The sequence below is a fragment of the Lampetra planeri genome, chromosome 62, assembly GCF_965212315.1.
Source record: "Lampetra planeri chromosome 62, kcLamPlan1.2.h2, whole genome shotgun sequence".
Classification (NCBI taxonomy): domain Eukaryota; kingdom Metazoa; phylum Chordata; class Hyperoartia; order Petromyzontiformes; family Petromyzontidae; genus Lampetra; species Lampetra planeri.
In genome coordinates, this window is record NC_136168.1 from 515,698 (window position 1) to 536,567 (window position 20,870).

At 44.3% G+C, this 20,870-nt stretch overlaps 1 protein-coding gene across 2 annotated transcripts in view; it reads right to left on the bottom strand.

Annotated features, from left to right (window-relative positions):
* Positions 1-20,870, bottom strand: part of LOC144736639 (SWI/SNF complex subunit SMARCC2-like) — a 109,898-nt gene that overhangs the window by 36,324 nt on the left and 52,704 nt on the right. For both annotated transcript variants that reach the window (XM_078619209.1, XM_078619207.1), the window contains 4 exons: positions 10,500-10,613; positions 5,423-5,576; positions 3,923-4,039; positions 3,263-3,325 (listed from right to left, as the gene is read on the bottom strand). In XM_078619209.1, coding sequence (XP_078475335.1) covers positions 3,263-3,325; positions 3,923-4,039; positions 5,423-5,576; positions 10,500-10,613 — 448 coding nt within the window. The remainder of the gene's footprint in view (positions 1-3,262; positions 3,326-3,922; positions 4,040-5,422; positions 5,577-10,499; positions 10,614-20,870) is intronic.

Here is a 20,870-nt window from a genome sequence, read left to right on the forward strand (position 1 = left end):
ATAAATACAACTACGAAATTAAAGCGCATTTCTAAAACGAATATCCTTTCGAGAAATGCAAACGATGATGTCCTGTCGCGGTGACGGCCGGTTCTGGTTCGCACGTGTGCACTGGCGGGGTTGGTCACGTGGTGTGCTTGCGCTAACATGTTCAAATTTAGAGTAAGCTATAAAAACATCTAAATTTGTATGTTTTAATCATTTTCTTACAAAATGTACATACATGTTGGACTTCTTTTTCACCGTATGTAGCCAACCGTGTTAATCGGTGTGGGGGAAGGAAAACAAACTAAACATGAAAAGCAGATCTAAAGAAATGAAAAATGTTTAATCACTTAATTGTTTATTTGCTGTATGAGGACAAACTGGAGCGACCAGTGTGCTGAGTGGTCACTGGCGAATTGCTCAGTCACCCCTCTCCCAACGTTCGTAATTCATTAAACATTTATTGATTTTCGATGCGTCTAGTGACCAGGTCTAGCTTAGTGCAATGCGTTGCCATCTGTAGTAGGTCGCCATCAGTTTCGTAAGTAATACAATTCCTTGCACAACTTGTCAGAGATCAATGAGGTCATGTGTAACGTTTGCAAGGGGTGAGCTGGACACCCAAAGAGTAGATTTTTTTGCTCAGTCAGTGTGGTTGCAGATACATTTATAATACGTGAGCTTTGGGCTAAGACACCAGAGCACACAATGTCACTGCATTTTTTTTTCATCACTGCAGCAATGCGCACAATGGTTCACGAGGGCCTCACTGGAATGACAATGCAAGGCGTGCGTGTGGTGCTGGCTGGGTTTGGTGGGTGGGGGCTGCAGAGAATGCCTCTGGCTGAGGACTCGGCAGCTCAAGCGTGCGAGCGGCCAGACAGAGAGAAAAACCAAACTAGGTCACCATCACGTTTGTGAAAAACAGTAAATAATACATTAGTGCATTAAATATAAATTAACTTGCAGATGCAGACCTAGGCTCAATTATGATTGTAATTTCGGCTAACAATGCTGCCACTGTAATTATAATCGATCCTAGGTATGATTTTGCATGTAAAAGCAAATCAGCTTATAAATGTATTTATGTTCGCATGATAAAACTGTGCACGTAGAATCAGCTGCTTCGTAATAGGTGTGGGAGTGGCATAAGTGAACTGTCTGCAACATGCATGCTAAAGATCCAACGACATTTACTCAGTGGTAGGCCACTGTTATTTCTAATATCCTAATTTGAACTGTTTTTATTTCTATTTAGCTCTTTCAAAATAATACAGCAAAATGGTTATTTGTTTTTTTACCCTTCTATCTGGCAACAAAACTGACACCTTTTTACAAGGAGTCATGTTTGCATAGACCGCAATACCTGCAGTCATAATACAAACAAAAGACATAACTCTGATAATGTGCACTGTCCTTGAAGTTGATTGGTCCACACCCGAGACAACCCATGTGAGACTAGGCTCTAAGGAAAGCTGTCTCGGGTGTGGACCAATCAACTTCAAGGACAGTGCACATTATCAGAGTTATGTCTTTTGTTTGTATTATGACTGCAGGTATTGCGGTCTATGCAAACATGACTCCTTGTAAAAAGGTGTCAGTTTTGTTGCCAGATAGAAGGGTAAAAAAACAATTATATTTTTACTGGCAAATGAGGTTCCCATGGAGCAAAATGGTTGTCACAACTTCCTGCTTGGCAAATGCTGTTTCAGAGAAACGCTTGTGCACACAAAAAGACAACGATCCCCCACCGAGCCCGGATAATGGTGGTGGCTCGAGCTTTTACTAACCACCCGCCGTTGATGCCAACAAGACGCGGCACAGCCACCGATCACCAAGCTGATTTTAACTACGTATGTGTGTGCGAATGTTGAGTTTATTTCGCACCGTACGTAGCCAACCATGATAATGGGAGGTGCAAAATACAATTTTGTACAAGGAACACATTTTCGGGCCGGGTAATGCTTTGATAAAACTAGACCAGGTTTAGATACAAATTGCCAATGAAAAGGAATTCAACTTAGGATTTTAGGATTGTTTCAGTCTGCTTAACGCACCACCACTCCATGTGCACAAAGGAGACAAAAACACACCACTTACCACTGCCCACATTGTGCACGCGACAGAACCTAATGTATAGTGTAGTACGAGCTTTTTTTTACAACCCTTCGGCAAAGGTTTCCTATTAGAGTAGCTGCTGCAGCTGGGCCAAGCGTGTTAGCTTGGTTTGGAATGGAAACAGGAAAAAATAATATGCTATTTATTTTTAATACCCAACAAGCACGCAGCAGAGGTAGGCTTTGTCTACGTTGTCTAACTCACGCGGGACTGGTTGCAAGCTTTCATGCTTTTCTGTCACTTTATACGCATAGTCAGCCACACCTCAATCCCTGGGAAACCACCAAAAAGGATAAATGTCACGATTCACCCCCCGCACCGTTTGATGAAATGCCACAATTTTTGTCACTAATAAATTGAGTAGATTATTTCACGTCGTGTTTTCACCGACTCATCTGTAGTGTCAGTTTTGTATGTGCTGTGTCATCTACTGTATCCCGCACCTCTGGTTGGATACGTACGGTGCGAAAGAAGGTCAACATAGGCACATACATCTCATATTCTCTCCTTTACACCATCTGCTTTAAGCTGCCTCATTTTTGCCATATCACCTGCAAGGTCTACACTGCCTCATTTGTTCTCTCGTATATCACGGTCACCATCAGTAGTGCCCGCACTGTCTGTTACCTTGTTTTGTCCCTCATGTACTGCCTCTATTCTGTCTCATTCCAACAATGAGCGCAATAATTTGCAGAAAATATGCAGGAACCGTGTAAACAATTAATTTTTGCATGCAAAATTCGATCCAAGCAGCATAAGAAATTCATGTAATCGACAAATACATTCAATGTCTGGGGTGCCACAGTGGTAAGATATTAACTCCCTCGCCTGGTGTGTAGGAGGTTGTAGTTATAATCCCGACCCTGACGCCTGCTGTATATTTGGAGTTTGCATGTTCTCCCCGTGGTCGTGTGGATATTTTTTCCGGGTCCTTTGGTTTTTCCCTCAACATTTATAAACACGCGTTTTGAGTATTTGGATGCTATACATTTCCATATGATGATAAGCCACTTCGCTGAGCTATCATTTGTGGCCATGTCGCTTCTGAGAAAAAAAAAGAGCTAAATTGCTCAGTGGGGCTTACCTGGTAAAATAACAACGTTTTTTACTTTTATTAGTGTATCACGCCAATTTGCAATCTAAATGAATTGCAACTTACCTCCAGCAAAAGCAATGTCTCATGGTCCAGCCACTCGCGGGATGCACTTGCTGCGGCCTTGCTCTGCGGACACAATACATTTACATCATGGGACATTTTTTCCCAATATCAAAGTATTAAAAACAAGAATAGGTTTTACCCTTTCTGGCAATAAAACAGGAGGTATGTTAAGATGTTCAAACAGCAAATAGATACATTATTGCAAGGAATCAAGTCTGCATTAACCACACATATTTGTGGTGAACATGCAAACAAACATGCTCTGATAATATTGATATTGTCTTTGCAATGTCTAGTGTAGGCCAATAAATGCAACAGGTGTGTTATAATTCTGACAAGTAGTTGTAAGCGCAAAAGCGTTTGCATGTTTGCAAAGTGGTTTTTGCTCTGGTTTTTGGTAAACCTATACATTTAGCCAGATTTCAATTGGGCGAGTAGGTAATAGCAACACAAACGTTTTACTGGACACTGTATACTATGCATTGTCTCCAAGGTGCCTCACTTTGAGTCGGTGCAACCAGATTCACTTCACTAGTAACTATCTTAAACATAAAAATATACGTGTTAAATGTCCTGGAATGCACTGTCCGTTGTGAAAGATTGACACGTGTTGAACTCGTGCCGCCAGCGTCCCAAATTGATTTGGAGGTAGCAAAATACCTTAGCAGAGACGTTCTTCTTGGAGTATATGTCTGTGCGCAGCCCAAAACTCTGCACTTCTGCTGGCTTATCCCGTCCGCGGTCCACCAAGGTCAGCATGACCTGCGAGGCAGGGCCCTGCAAAAGCACACCTTTTTAGAGGGCCATCTCCATCCATTGTCAAGCCCGAGTGCACTGCTCCTCGTGTATATATATACGTATGTACGTCTTTATTTTGAACTTCCTTCACACGTATGTAGCCAACCGTGCTAATCGGAGGTGCTGGGGAAGAACAAGCTAAACACAAAAAGCAGTTCTAAAGAAATTAGCTTTCATTCTAGATGATTTAATAGTGAATAAGCTCAAGGGGCTTGCTAATATTGAAAGGAAGAGTGATCCAAACGGCCGCAGAAGTGCATCTGAAATCGCAGAAGTGCATCTGAAATCGCGCAAGCGGTGGCCGTCATTGTTCAATGGCAAGCCAAAAGCCGCTGCGAATACGTCTCGCAACTTGGGAATACATAACCTGGACCCACATACGGTATTCTTGTCACGTGAAAAAAATCAACAAGGTATTTACGTCACACAGGCAAACATCTTCTATTCACGCATCAATAGATACATCAAAATCATTGAGAAGCATAGGCATTACCAACATTTTTAAACACCAGTATTTGCAATAAATGACACTTCTCTACTATTCACAAATGGTTTACATAGTCCACCATAAACCCACCCTGCTCAAGCGATATATATAGTTCCCCTTCTCACAAACTCCTGTATTTATTATGCACATTCATGAAACCAATAAAGCACAAAGGAGATACTCTCTTCCTACTACTCACAAAGTGGCCTCTTTCCCAAAAGTGTGAATGGGTGAAGTTGGCCCAAATACAGCACACTCTCAGGGGCACAACGACTTAATTCAACAAGTTAGGGTATGCAAGATCCGACTCACTTTGACTGAAATAGCTACAGATGTTTTTAACCTGTATACAATTATATGTAGGCTATAACTAAAAATATTATTTTAGTTTCACTGTGTATTTGGGTTTAAAGGAAGACAGTCTCACAGTGACAGTATTAATAAAAGAGATGTAAAGGTACAAGTCAACTCACAATTAATTTATCGTGCATCTTGCTTTCATGCCGAGGCTCACTGCTCTAGGATTTTCTCAAAGGAGGTGGATTGCGAACTTTATGCCTCTCTATTGATATGATAGCCAGATGCGTTGATCGGGCTTGGTCAATGGTAGCCCGCAGGTCATTTAAATAAATAAATAAATATTTATCAATTTTCTTAAAATAGTTTACTTGTTAATCTGTTGATTCGGGGGCTGGGCCCCTATGCATTGTATAACGCTGCCACTCCCCCTTATAGTTGCGCCCCTGCACTGTTGATTCGGGGGCAGGGCCCCTATGCATTGTATAACGCTGCCACTCCCCCTAATAGTTGCGCCCCTGCACACACTTCACTTGCCCGTGGGGGGTGGTGGGTCGCCACACTCTGTGCACTCTCACCTGAGGGCCTCTTGGCTTCATCGGTGCCATGCCATTGGGTACATCAGCCAGCACGTGGAAGTGAGCGGTGGGAGGTGGCCCTGTAGGAGAAGGCTTGCTGTCCGGGTCCACTTGGTAGTTTATGAGCCCCCACTGCTCCAGAAACGCATGCACCCTGGAGTCGAGGCGTGCCCAGCCAACATGAGCAGACGTTGAATATCCGTGCGCGTGGTTAAGGGTCTCAGGGGCCTAACACTTGTGCTAGCTTGTAATGCGTTATTTTATATTCATCATTATCATCAGACACAAACAATCCACTGCTGGATGGAGACCTCCCTCAAGCTGCTGGATTGGGAACTGCTTTTTGTGTGAGTTTAGTTTTTTGTTCTTACCCTGCACCTCCTATGAGCACAATTGACTACGTACGGGGGCGAAAAAAGCTCAACATATATACATCTACAGATGAAATGTACCTTACAAGTGTAGTGACATCGCTGGATGTCAACATGCTGGGTGCAGTGCCGGCCCTAGACGGGCACGGCGTGCGGTGTAGCGACATCGCAGATACCACAGTGGTGTGGGTGTAGTACCAGCCCTAGAGGGGCCCGGTGAGCGCTGAAAAATAGCACTGAATGACACCACGCTTTGCCTGCAGTGCCGACCCTACAAGACAGGGTGTGTGGGTGCCGGCCGAAGGATGAGGTTACGTGAGGTCATGGCACTCTGGTTGACCCAGGAGTACACGTGACCGGTTAAGTTGACAAAGGGGCCCCAAGAGGGGGTGGGGGGTGGTCACGTGATTGGGACTCAGATCCTTCCCGAGGATTCTGGAAGGTGGATGTGGCCAAGAACGGAGCCGGCCACGCCACAGAGAATAGAAGCCGGGTACAGGGGTGGTTGTTCATCCTGGAAGAAACCCTTTGTCTACGTTCTCCGTTCAACGAGTCTCCAACACGTGGACCCGGGCCGAAGCTGTTGGTCCCAGTCCGTATTAGCAGTTACGTTGTAACTAGTGTAGTTAGCCTGGTGGTCACCACCATAGGTTGTTATTATGTTAAGGGGAAAGTTACCCCGTGTGTTGGAACTGAATAAATGTGTTGCCTCTAAGTCTACGTCTGCGACTCAGTTGAACCCATTACACAAGTGTAAATTATACTGGTAGGAACGAAGTGAACCAGCCTACAATAGATTATATCGTCCGTCCGTCCGATGTCCGATTAGGTGTAGCAACATCGCCCCCTACTGAAAACACTTTGCAGGACCCTACAAAAACCTTTAGACTCAGTGAGGCTTTCCTGGCTAAACAAGTGTAACATTCCCTTATAATTCCCTGAGATAGTTTTTAATGAAAACATTTAAATTAAAAATTAACTCACAGCGGCCTAAAGCCTACAGCTAGGCCTAAAGCCTAGAACTAGGCCTCAAACTCTCCCTTCGTATCGTCTGATTAGGTGTAGCAACATCGCCCCCTACTGAAAACACTTGGCAGGACCCTACAAAAACCTTTAGACTCAGTGAGGCTTTCCTGGCTAAACAAGTGTAATAATACATTATGTTTATATTCTTTGGTTATTCTTTCCTACCAGCCCACCCAGCAGGGACCTGTTTATCCTTAATTTATTATTATTTTCTGCTCGTTTATCCAGGGAAGTGTAGCTGATTCTCATGACTCATTCAGGAGGGTCCTGCCAAGTTTTCTCAGTAGGGGGGGCGATGATTTCTAAGTAGATTCCAACCGAGTAATTTGCGTGAAGGACGTCAAGGGATCCTTAACGCTGACTGCGAAGTGGACAGCGCGGACTTCCACAGTTAATCCATCTGCAGCATTAATCGGGGCGGCCCACTCAATTCAAACCGCGAACCTCCCCAAGGCGCTGCGATGATCCACCATGGACATTGCACTCGATCGGATGTCATCCCTCCCGTGGGCGAGGGACATCTTCCCGGGGCGTGCGTTCTCTCCCCTTGACTGACATTCCATCATTATTGCTGGCCAGCATATTTAGTTTTTTTGTTTGTTGTCCTTCCCCCGCAAACCTCTGATTAGCACAGTTGGCTATGTACGGGGTTGAAAGAAGTTCAACATCAGCCATCATATCCTTTCCAGCGGCCGTGTCCTGCCCTAGCCCCACTTGTCGCTTGCCAGTGCTGGAGGTTGAACATCACGCGATGAGCATGACTTGCCCGTGGCCGGAATGGGATATGTTACATTCTGCGTCACACCTTCCTCGTGTGCCCAAGCACCACCGCGGCCCCAAGTCAACAGGGCATCCTCAGGATTTATTTAGTGGCTATCATGTGGATAACAATAAATCACCTTGGTTAGTTAACAATATTAATAACATACTTTGATCCATAAGAGGTTTTTTTTCTTTTATTCAAGACCGAAACAGGAGGAGGATTTCTCCACAATTCGCCAATGAGGCTTGGTTGTATTTACCGGCGAAACATCATAGTACTCGAATTGTAAATGTTGCAGTGGGTTTACTCTCCAACACACCAGTGTGCCGATCTAGGAACTAATTGGCATGTTTTGTTTACGTGACAAACCTTACTAACTGGGCTGTGTCGGGTGGTGGTGGGTTTATTGATAGATTTACACTTACGTGATCTAACCAAAAAAAAACCATTATAGATAATATTGGTCGCGAAAGCCTACTTACTACGTGGTAAACTAAAATACTTCCAGCGCCAAAGGTACCATTGAAAGCACCTATTTTGTGATTTATCTCTGACAATCAAATGCAAAGCTGCTTTGTTGCTACCGGAGAGTCAGCTGTGTGGCTCTTTCAACAAACCCCTACCCCAACCCCCCACATGACCACTATCCCTTCTGGTTTATTACATTGTCACTGCTCTTTATGGATAATAATTTATTCCAGATAAAGGGCAGCACATTGGCAAGCAGACGAATCCCAGGGGGCAGAAATGTCTCCATGAAGCGCAAAGCCGTAATGGAAGACGGGAGAATGAGAATTTGTGGACACAGGGTTAAACAGTCGCGCGCTGATCTACTTATATGGTAAGCCTATTACGTACTGTATATTGCTCATCTGTTGTGCTGCTTTTGCAGCTGTAATTTGGCTCACCAGGTGGAGGACATACTGAAGTATGAATAATAATAGACTGTTGGTCCTAGTGCAGGCTTTGAGAAAACGTAATAAAATCACGCACACCACATTTTGGTAATCACCATGCCAGATGGTTTTCTGTCTCAATGAATTTCCATCATGTGTCCACACTTTTGGTCACATGACGGCTGACTGGACAACACGCTATAGAAGTCACTCTCATCGGGGGTTAAACGGCTAGGAATGTTGGTATGATCACTCCTCCCCCCGCACCTCCAATTAGCACGGTTGGCTACATACGGTGTGAAATAAATTCAACGTACATACACACATACAACAAGGAGATAACGTACTAAACTGTCACAAGGAAGTGATGCTGGTTTCTCACCTGAGCAGGATGAGTGTTCACAACGCTGTTTATTTCATAGGACGAGACCTCATTAAGGGAGATGTAATGACAGAGCAAATAGAAGACTGGATACTGCTAATATCATACGATACCACAGCAAGAATGTACCTTAATGTACCCTACCATAAAATAAATTATTTTTTTAATCTCCACAATCACATATTGTTAACTGATGTTGAATGTGTTAAACGTTGGATATGTTTTGTGACTTAGATCTCCCTCGCAAGGGAGACTGTTTGGGTCTCAAGGGGCTCCACATTAAATTATACACTTGATTACCCAATATTTTATTTAAACCAGGCTCTCACCTAGTTTAAATAAAGATTTAATTCAGGAGGAACCATTTATTGGCTCAGTTTTTATTTAATTGTCACGAGATATTTTTTGTAATTTTTCACGGAACATTTATTTCACTTGGTGAAGTTCACGTGCAGCGATGTGAATGTTCCATCGTTAACGAGGTGCAAATATGTTTTGACTACCGATCACCCGATGCCTGCACTAAACAAGCCGAGTGATACTCTGGTCAGGTTCCGAGCTCGCGCTGCAGCTGTGCAATGCACCACGTCACAATCGCCTGCATAGCGCTGACACACCTAGTTCACAAAATATACTTATATATTTGTATACATTTTTTATTTATGTATATTTTCTAAGTGATTTGTTTACCTTTCCTATATTTTGCACTTCTATTGTGTTTTTGTATTGTTTGTTGTTGTAAAGTTCTGATCTGCCCCTACTGAACATCTGTGAAAAAGCGCTTTATAGCTCATCGAATTTCTTCAGCATAAATATTCAGATTCTTCACGTTCCGTGGCCTCGTAATGTATGTACATGTGTTGAACTTCTTGAGCAACGTACGTAGCCAACCGTGCTAATCCGGGGTGCGGGGGAGGACAACAAACTAAACAGAAAAAGCAGTTCTAAAGAAATGCGTTAAATATCAGTGATATAATGACATTATCCAAGAAGGGATCACCAGCTTCTTCCTTTAATTTAGTGCCTATAAGACATCCACCTCCCATTGGAACGGTTAGCATGGCTGTCTACGTACGTATGGTGCTAAAGAAGTGTAACATACATACATACAGCCAGCCACTTTTCATCAGCTGTGATGAACACTGCCTTCCCAGAAGCCGTCATGACCCTTGTCAGTCATGCGATGTAAACATGTCACCCAGCACCTGCATGTTAGCAGGCTGCCCTCTGGGAAGAGTTCCCTATATTTGGCAGCCACTCCATCGTGAGTCCCAAACAAAGGCCAAGATTGCCTTTGAGGAGTATCCTGCCCAAGGCCACCTGCTTTTATTGCCAGCAAAGATTATTCCTTTAACCTGCACGTCTTCTGCAATGCACGTGTTCAACTTGGAATTTCGAGGTGTAAATTCTAAATATCTATAAATAGTAAACCAGTCAGCTTTATGGTTGAATTATTTATCATTACACTTTTTTACAGTAGAGGGCGACAATTTACATGTGATTACAATTTTGGCTAATAATGTTTATCATGATTGGTGCGATCATTATTGCAAATGGGACGACCGTGGTCTCGTGAGTTCTCATTTTGGTTAAACAAATAAACTTGACTTGGCACTGCTCTATAGGAGGCCGATCTCACCTGATAATAGCACACACATCCCCAGCCAGGCTTCGCCGACACACCATTCCACTGAGATATTCCTGGGGGTTGAGCCGGTAGGTGTCAATCATGAAGTTCCTGTATGCCAGATAGCTGCAACGCACGGAAAATAAAAAAACACAGCTCGGTTCAGTATCCCTCGTGACGCCGGGGGGGGGCTTCTTCATACCCGAGTGATTCTCACCAATTCAGAGCAACAACAGCAATCCCTCATGAGTCACTAATCCTAGTTACCATAGCTGGAAGCCTTTAACCAACTGGCAGTGAAAGGCATGGGGATGAATACATAAACATATTGGTGGTACACCAGTACGTGCGGTATAAAAAAAAGCACACTTTTAGCAACAATTATTTATTTTATTTATTTTCTCGAGATTTGCAAACCCCGGTCAGGAAATCTTGCGGGGTTGTGTGCCAAAATCAGTTCTTGTAATGCCGAAGTAGTCGGAAGACGAATGTTTATAGGAGCGGCTGAAGACGAAGCTTTACAGTCTGTTGCCGTATAGCAGCACCCAGCCCTGATGACGATTGGCTGCTCCGTGTTCCAAAGACAGATTTGACTCGTGCCCTAGACTTCATCGGACGGTTCCTTGATTTATTTCCGAAATCATTTCTTGGCGGACGGTGGCATCAAAAGATTACCATTCATTCTAGATTTGAAGCTTTCGTGACTGCAAGGATTCATATTCTCAGGTTTTTTCGGTAAAGTCACGTAGGTAATGAATAAATAAATTAATAAAAGTAAAATAAAATAAAAATCACGACGTTTCGGAGGCAACACAAGCTTCCGTCTTCAGGTGGAACAGTCACAGCCACGACAGCTGTATCAAGTAAATGAGAGATTACAAGAGCTACCACTCCGTATATATAATGGTTGAAGAGGGGAAGGGCCAAGTACGGCACACTTTTTATTAATATGGTAAGGTGAGGCTGAAGACTAAGAATAGACTGCATAACAAAAGACTGAGCCTTTGTTATGGAGAGGTACGGTTTGTGACTACGCCTAGCCTACATAACAAAAGTGTGAAAATAGAAAAAACTAAACCTGGTAAAACAAGACTGGCTGTCTATCAATAACCTGTAATAGTTGTCTGTCAATTAAGATGGTCCAAATAAGTGTAGTTAAATCTTTTTTGCATGGTTAATCACATCTTTCCAATGATTACTCAGTTTGTAACCATCATCACGGTTGAAATTATGTCTGTGTTTGTATATTTGTATGGCTTTGTGTACAAACCTTTGATGGTAGCCAGGAGGTTTGCAGAGCACCTTGGTCTCGGAAAAGACAATTTCATGAGAGCCCACAGAGTTGTAGCAATGATCGGCAACGGCCGAAGAATCAGTTCTGCCGTGTTTCAGATCTGACTTGTGCTCGCGGACACGATCAGAAACATGACGTTTCGTTTCTCCAATGTAGCAATCACCACAACTGCAACTCAATTTGTAGACTCCAGGATACTTTAAGTCAGGAACAACAAGCTTATATTTTTTCTCTCTCTATGGCGACTTGTTTTCTCTGCCTGTGTCCTCTTTAGAATGTTCACACTTAAATTCTAACTTAGCAATCTTTGAAATACGTAATCAACCAGGCTATGCGTTAATTGTGTGTTGACCGACCCTCTGTGTTGTATTACATTACATTTCGATATTTTACTAGGTTATTTAATTTTAGTGTGTCCTTCTCCTGATTTTCAGGCTTGCTTGCCGTGTCATCGTACTTGCAGCACCACGTCTGTTGACCACTCATTGATATGCTAATTTTTTCTCTAACCCCCCTCCCTCTCTCTGCCTCCGCCCCCCCCTCTGTCTATTTAAGGCCACCCCACAGAGACGATCACCCCTCTCTGTTACCTGTGTTGCTCTGGCTATGTATCTTGGTGATATCTGTCTGCTAATATGTCTGTCTATAGTTTTCTGGTTAGAATTTATGTCGCTATTTCATTATACCTGATGATGATTGCTTGTGTTGCAATCGAAACGTCGTATTCTATTATTTAATTTATTATTTTATCTTTAGACGTGACTTAACCAAAATAACCAAATAATAATTCCTGCAGTCACGAAAGTTCTAAAATTAAGAAGGAACAACATCCTTCACAGATGGAATCAGATCACGGATTTTATGCACTGTACTGAATCGGACTTGGATCTTATGTTTGTTTAGAATTTTGGAGATATTTTTGGTCACGCCTGCTATGTATGGTAACGTGATAGTTTTGGTCGGAGTTTCATGTGGCTGTTTCTGTATGGTGGGAGAAACAGCTTGGCGGATGGTGCGGTCAGAGTATCCGTTCATCCTGAGGGCCCGATGTACATGTCTTAATTCACCAGCCAGGTGGTGTTGGTCAGAAATGCCATGGGCTCTGTGGTATAGCGTTTTGATGAGATAATTCTTTTGAGATGGGTGGTGGTGGGAATCCGGTTTCAAGTAGGAATCTGTGTGGGTGGCTTTCCTGTAGACAGAATGTCCCAAGGATCCGTCAGGTCTCCTCTCAAACAGAATATCCAAGAATGGTAGTTTACCATCTTTCTCCACTTCCATGGTGAATCTGATGGATGGGTGTCTAGAATTTATGTGGTCCAAGAAGTGGTTCAATGCTGGGAGGCCATGTGGCCAGATGACGAAAGTGTCATCCACATACCTCTTCCACAGAAAAGGACGCAGGGTGGATGTCTGGATGGCATCTGATTCAAGCTTTTCCATGAACATGTTGGCTATAACTGGTGACAAGGGGGAGCCCATAGGGGTAACCTCATTCTGTTTGTAGAAGGTGCCATTCCAGGTAAAATAGGTGTTGGTGAGGCAATGCCTAACCAGCGCAGGTACATTAGAATTCAATCCATGTTGGACTAAGTCCTCAATTATTGTTAGGGTGTCCGGTACTGGGACTTTGGTAAACAAAGATACTACATCAAAACTGACGAGGATGTCATCAGGAGATAGTACCATGTCCTTAACCAGAGACTAATTGGGTTGAGTTGAGTACTGCCGAAGAGGTCTTGCCTGTGAAGGGAAGCAGAGTATCTGATAGAAAACGGGCTAGTTTGTAGGTAGGAGAGTTTATCGTCGACACGATGGGTCGTAGCGGGGTGCCTTCTTTATGGATCTTGGGAAGACCATAGAGTCTGGGAGGTCTAGCCGCCGATGGTTTTAGAGAGGGACGTTTGCTTGGTTCGATTAGGGAAGTCGAACTCGTGATGATACTGTTGGTTTTTGTCGTTAGGCTTTTAGTGGGATCGTTTTTAATTTTGGAGTAACTCCCATCATTAAGAAGGTCCAGGATTTTGTTGTTGTATGAATCTTTATCCATGATGACCGTGGCATTGCCCTTGTCTGCCAAGAGGATGACTAGATCATCTCTCTTTTTTAGGTCCGCGAGTTCAGAGCGTTCGTTTTTGCTGATGTTACTAGTGGGTTTCTTAGCATTCTTAAGAATAGCTATTTCAGCTCTTGCTACATCCGCATGGATGTGTCCTATGCCTCTGAGGGCTACATCAATCTGAGAAATCACATCCTCTACTGGTAAATATTTAGGGGTGACGGTGAAATTTAGTCCTTTGGCCAGTACCGTTTTTAGATTGTCAGAAATTGGGATGTTACTCTGATTAATCACAGTCTTGTTAACATCCAGCTTTGTGATGTGTGGCTCTGGTTTCTTCCTATCTAAGAAGAAACCAGAGCCACACATCGCAAAGCTGGATGTTAACAAGACCGTGATTAATCAGAGTAACATCCCAATTTCTGACAATCTAAAAACGGTACTGGCCAAAGGACTAAATTTCGCCGTCACTCCTAAATATATACCAGTAGAGGATATGATTTCTCAGATTGATGTAGCCCTCAGAGGCATAGGACACATCCATGCAGATGTAGCAAGAGCTGAAATAGCTACTATTCTTAAGAATGCTAAGAAACCCACAAGTAACATCAGCAAAAACGAACGCTCTGAACTCGCGGACCTAAAAAAGAGAGATGATATAGTCATCCTCTCGGCAGACAAGGGCAATGCCACGGTCATCATGGATAAAGATTCATACAACAACAAAATCCTGGACCTTCTTAATGATGGGAGTTACTCCAAAATTAAAAACGATCCCACTAAAAACCTAACGACAAAAACCAACAGTATCATCACGAGTTCGACTTCCCTAATCGAACCAAGCAAACGTCCCTCTCTAAAACCATCGGCGGCTAGACCTCCCAGACTCTATGGTCTTCCCAAAATCCATAAAGAAGGCACCCCGCTACGACCCATCGTGTCGACGATAAACTCTCCTACGTACAAACTAGCCTGTTTTCTATCAGATACTCTGCTCCCCTTCACAGGCAAGACCTCTTCGGCAGTACTCAACTCAACCCAATTAGTCTCTATGGTTAAGGACATGGTACTATCTCCTGATGACATCCTCGTCAGCTTTGATGTAGTATCTTTGTTCACCAAAGTCCCAGTACTGGACACCCTAACAATAATTGAGGACTTAGTCCAACATGGATTGAATTCTGATGTACCTGCGCTGGTTAGGCATTGCCTCACCAACACTTATTTTACCTGGAATGGCACCTTCTACAAACAGAATGAGGGTACCCCTATGGGCTCCCCCTTGTCACCAGTTATAGCCAACATGTTCATGGAAAAGCTTGAATCAGACGCCATCCAGACATCCACCCTGCGTCCTTCCTTGTGGAAGAGGTATGTGGACGACACTTTCGTCATCTGGCCACATGGCCTCTCAGCATTGAACCACTTCTTGGACCACATCAATTCTAGACACCCATCCATCAGATTCACCATGGAAGTGGAGAAAGACGGTAAACTACCATTCTTGGATATTCTGTTTGAGAGGAGGCCTGACGGATCCTTGGGACATTCTGTCTACAGGAAAGCCACCCACACAGATTCCTACTTGAAACCGGATTCCCACCACCACCCATCTCAAAAGAATTATCTCATCAAAACGCTATACCACAGAGCCCATGGCATTGCTGACCAACACCACCTGGCCGGTGAATTAAGACATGTACATCGGGCCCTCAGGATGAACGGATACTCTGACCGCACTATCCGCCAAGCTGTCTCTCCCACCATACAGAAACAGCCACATGAAACTCCGACCAAAACTATCACGTTGCCATACATAGCAGGCGTGACCAAAAACATCTCCAAAATTCTAAACAAACATAAGATCCAAGTCCGATTCAGTACAGTGCATAAAATCCGTGATTTGATTCCATCTGTGAAGGATGTCATTCCTGACTTACAGTATCCTGGAGTCTACAAATTGAGTTGCATTTGTGGTGATTGCTACATTGGAGAAACGAAACGTCATGTTTCTGATCGTGTCCGCGAGCACAAGTCAGATCTGAAACACGGCAGAACTGATTCTTCGGCCGTTGCCGATCATTGCTACAACTCGGTGGGCTCTCATGAAATTGTATTTTCCGAGACCAAGGTTCTCTGCAAACCTCCTGGCTACCATCAAAGGTTTGTACACGAAGCCATACAAATATACAAACACAGACATAATTTCAACCGTGATGACGGTTACAAACTGAGTAATCATTGGAAAGATGTGATTAACCATGCAAAAAAGATTTAACTACACTTATTTGCCAATCTTATTTGACAGACAACCATTACTGTTTTACCATGTTTAGTGGTGGTCTTCTTGTTACAGGTTGAGTCACAAACCGCACCTCTCCATAACCAAGGCTCAGCCTTTGTTATGCAGTCTATTCTTAGTCTCAAGCCTCACCTTACCATATTATTTCTAGATTTGAAGCTTTCGTGACTGCAATGATTCATATTCTCAGGTTTTTTCGGTAAAGTCACGTAGGTAAAACATTAAAAGTAATGAAAGCTCTTGATGCAGCTAATCTGGCTGTGACGGTCCCACCTGATGACGGAGACTTGTGTTGCCTCCGAAACGTCGTGAATTTTATTTTTATTTTTGTTTTGTTTTATTTTACTTTCATTACTTTTAATGTTTTACCTACGTGACTTTACCGAAAAAACCTGAGAATACTTACCATATTAATAATAAGTATGCGGCCCTTGCCCCACCACCTTCTCCAACCATTATATAAACGCAGTGGTAACTCCTGCAATCTCTCATTTACTTGATACAGCTGTCGTGGCTGTGACTGTACCACCTGAAGACGGAAGCTTGTGTTGCCTCCGAAACGTCGTGATTTTTATTTTTATTTTATTTTACTTTTTAATGTTTTTACCTGCGTGACTTTACCGAAAAAACCTAAGAATGTGAATCGTTGCAGTCACGAAAGCTTCAAATCTAGAATTAAAGTCACGGAGGTAGATTTACTAAACCGCGGCATGGAAATTTGAGTATCCAAGGGTAAGCATGAGGTCTGCAACGCGCATTTACAAATTTTTCTGGGCCACAGTTCTCCTCCGCACCACAGCACTACCCCGTGACCAACCATAGCCACCCGTAACGCTGCGTCGTAGCTTATCAGCTGTCCCTTTGTTTTGTCGTAATTCTCACAGTGCAAAGACCGAGTCACATCGCAACCGCATATTTTCCTCGTTGATCGTTCACATTTATTTTCCCCTTAATCATGGACCAAAAGCGTGCAGCGAGCGGTGAAGGTGAGAAAAATACAAACAGAGCAAGAAGAGTGATGGGTTATTGGATCGGCTTGTGCACGTGGGGAGAGTGTTGCGTCTGTAGTGGGTTGTATAGAGACGGAGTCTTCTTAGGAGGCAACACGTATTCATTTAACAATTTACACAGGTCCCTAACACGAAGGGGTAATGGCCCCTTCTACCCAACAACCTAAGGAGGTACAGCCTCCGGGCTAACGTGCCCTAGCCACTGGGACCAACCACTCTTAGACCTCTGGCTAACGGGACCAAGGGGAGGCTGACCCGACCCAGCCTAGGTCCTCGGGTTCCGACCACTGGCCCACTCAGACCCGGCCCTGAGAAGGACGTCGGGTTCGGGGATCTTCAGAGTCCTAGCCTACTGACCACTGGCCTCACTGAGCTCCGGCCCTTAGAAGGACGGCGGAGCTTGGGGTCCAGGGTCCTATCTTCAGGTGAGCTCTTGGGTCTTCGGCTTGACGCTGACTGGCTCGAGCTGCTCTGGGGTCCGGCTTTTATGGGGCTCCCAGGGTCACTCCGCCCCTGGCCATGCTCACTCTCTGGGACCTTCTGGAGGGACCTAGATTGTTGCGCAATCCCCCAGCCCGCACTGGGGGTTTGGGGTGTCCCCCTCTGGTTCCTAACCGTTCCCCAGGTTGCCTGACCCACGAGTCCGACTTCGTACAGACCGGACCCACTATTGCCCCCTATGGGCCCCTGATTGGAGGTACATGTTTAACCGTCGTGGTGGCGGCGTATTACGCCCGACAATTACCCACCACACGTCTATGGGGAGAGTCTTTGGGCTGAATGAGTCTACAATTAGAACCATAAAAAAGTGATGTTTCGATTAGGGCTCGTTGCTGGTGGTGCCACTGTGCCTGCCTCTGTGCCTGCCCACTCATCTGTTATTGATTACCTGGAGGAAGAGGGGGTGGGCTGAGCACCTCCTTCTAACCACCCCTCCCCCAACATCTCATTGTCATCATCATCGTTAATATTAAATGTATATAAAGTTAATGTAAAGTGTATTTATGTTTTATTATGTTGTTGTGTAATGTACTCTATTTTATTTGTTGTTTAGTTAATAAATCGGCAAACTTAGTTAAGCTATGGCGAGTCTTACCGCGGCCGTGGTTCCCATGACTCCCTTTTATCCATAGGCCGCTGGTACTTTACCAACCACGGATTTGCCTACCGCGGCCTTTTCCAGGAACCTAACCCCTGCAGTTGGCGAGGGATTACTGTATAGGCTATTGTGTGCTGGCGTCATGGTGCAAGTTTGCCAAAAAAAATACACACAAATTCCAAAATTGGAATCTACTCGTACGAAGCAATAACCACTCCTGGGCTGAGAAAACATGTCAGGACGCTCCTGAAAAAGTCATGAGACTCAGTGAGGCTCTCCTGGGTAGACATCAAGTGTAATGAATAAAATACTAATAATCATCATGGAGGATAATAAAATGTATGATGTGCATCAAGTTAATTATCTTCTTTGAAAGACAGAGGGTGTTCTGCCTCACGGCAGGTGTTTTGCTCCACGGCAGGAGTGGGGGGTGTGTGTATACAGGAATTTCCTGTTTTGAGGTTGAGTTTGGTCACGTGACCAGGAAGTTACGATTTGACAGTCTTTCAGCCACGAGGCTGGCGTCCGCCATTACACAGAGTTCAAGATGGTGGCACAAATCGCATCCCAGGGAAGTCAGCTGTAACTGTACATTGTGGGACTTTAAGAAGCATTGTCTGTAAGTTCGTTTATGTTCTCATAATATTGGGAATGCTGTTATAATGTTAGAATGACCGTTATAATGCTGTAAATGCCTTTATAATGCTGTTCAATTGTTATGATAAATACAAGGCATAGTTAACAACGAAGCCTGCAGCTTGCCTTATTGTGATTGTTACTTGTAATTGAATAAGTCGAGTCAAACTTGCACCCAAGTAACTATATTGCGATCTGGAGAGCAAGGATGACGAAATGTCTCATCCACAGCTCAGTGTTATATGTAGTACTGTACATTTGGAGGGCAGTGTGATGATTAAACGATGTGCCTTTATTTAACACAGTAGCTTGTTCTCTTGTATAGCTATGCAGTACTAATGTAGGTGCCTGGTCCATCCAGGATCTATTGTTGAGTTCATGCTATCTAATACAATGTTATGGTGCTGTAGTGTTCATTCATTGTATTGATATTACCAAGTATTAATATATGCTGTATTTGTGCTGTGTTTTTCCATCAGTTTTACCTCGTTCAATTCAATAAATTACGTTTGGAATCGGATGTTCACCCTGGCTTTGAAGGTTTATTGGATGCGAGGTTAACTACTTGGGTAGCGGTGCAACGCAGCGCATAGTGAGGCCCGAGATAGAGGGAGCCGTAAATACAGAAAAAACAAGTGGGTGGACCATTCCAGACTGGTCCCAGCAGTGGAGATTGGATTTCCTTTTGCATGGAGATCCATGAGGCCAAGATGAAGTGTTTGCCTAGTTCATTAATAACAAAGATAAAGAGCTCCCGAAAATCCTGAACAGACTGTTGAGGCATGTGCTGTTAGCGAGTAGCATCTATGAAGGCCGGCACGGCACACGAGGGGGGTGGGTGGCCAACACCACGCCTGGCCACCTTTGTCTCTCCAGTGGCAATGTTTGCACACTGCACCAGGTCCTCATTTGAGGCTGAGTCGATCGAGGGGAGGCCCAGAACTCGTTCAGATAATTGTAACTGGTGTTGGCCGTGAGCGGGAATCGAACTTTGGTCACCGGGTTCGTAGCGCAGATGCACTAACCGCTACACTACCACTCCCTACAAACTAAGTTGCACCTGTGGTAGCTGTTACATTGGGGAAACGAAACGACATATCACGGACCGTGTTCGCGAACACAAGGCAGATCTGAAACACGGCAGAACCAATACCTCTGCCGTGGCTGACCATTGTTATAACGCTGTGGGCTCGCGTGATATTGTTTTTTTCCGAGACCAAGGTACTCTGCAAACCTTCGCGCTACTATCAAAGGTTTGTTCATGAAGCCATCCAGATATATAAACAGACATAACTTCAACCGAGAAGATGGATACAAATTGAGCAATCATTGGAAGGATGTTATTAACCAGGTAAAACCCTAACTGCTTTGTAGTGGTTGTCGTCTATCATATTTTTTCGAGTTAACTCCCCCCCCCCCGCATCCCCAGCTCTCGGCCTCCCACTCCCAACCCCGCCCACTTCCCCGCCTCACGTCCTTCTCCTCGCGTCAGAGGTCGCAATCGGGTACCCGATACCCGTACCCTACCCGATAACCGGCCGGGTACGGGTAGCCGGATATCGGGTAGGGTACGGGTACCCGTTTGCGACCCTGGTGCGGCCGGGTACGGGTAAGGAATCAAAACCCGTTTGCAACCTCTGCCTCGCGTACACGCAGTGCTCTCCCTCCCCCTACCCCACACCCCTCCCTCTCCCCCCTTGCTCCTCCCCCTTTCTTACCTATATAACCTCTCCCCACGGCAACTCTCTCCCACTTCAGCAAAAAAAATATATTGCTGTGGTTTTCCCACCTGATGATGATTGCTTGTGTTGCAATCGAAATGTCATGATTTAATTTATTTTATTTTATACCTACGTGACTTTACCTAAAGAACCAAAGAGAAGTAATACTTACATACGTACATTTACATACAGTGGTACCTCGGTATACGTCGTTAATTTGTTCCAGAAGGTAGGACTTATACCGAATATGACGTATACCAAA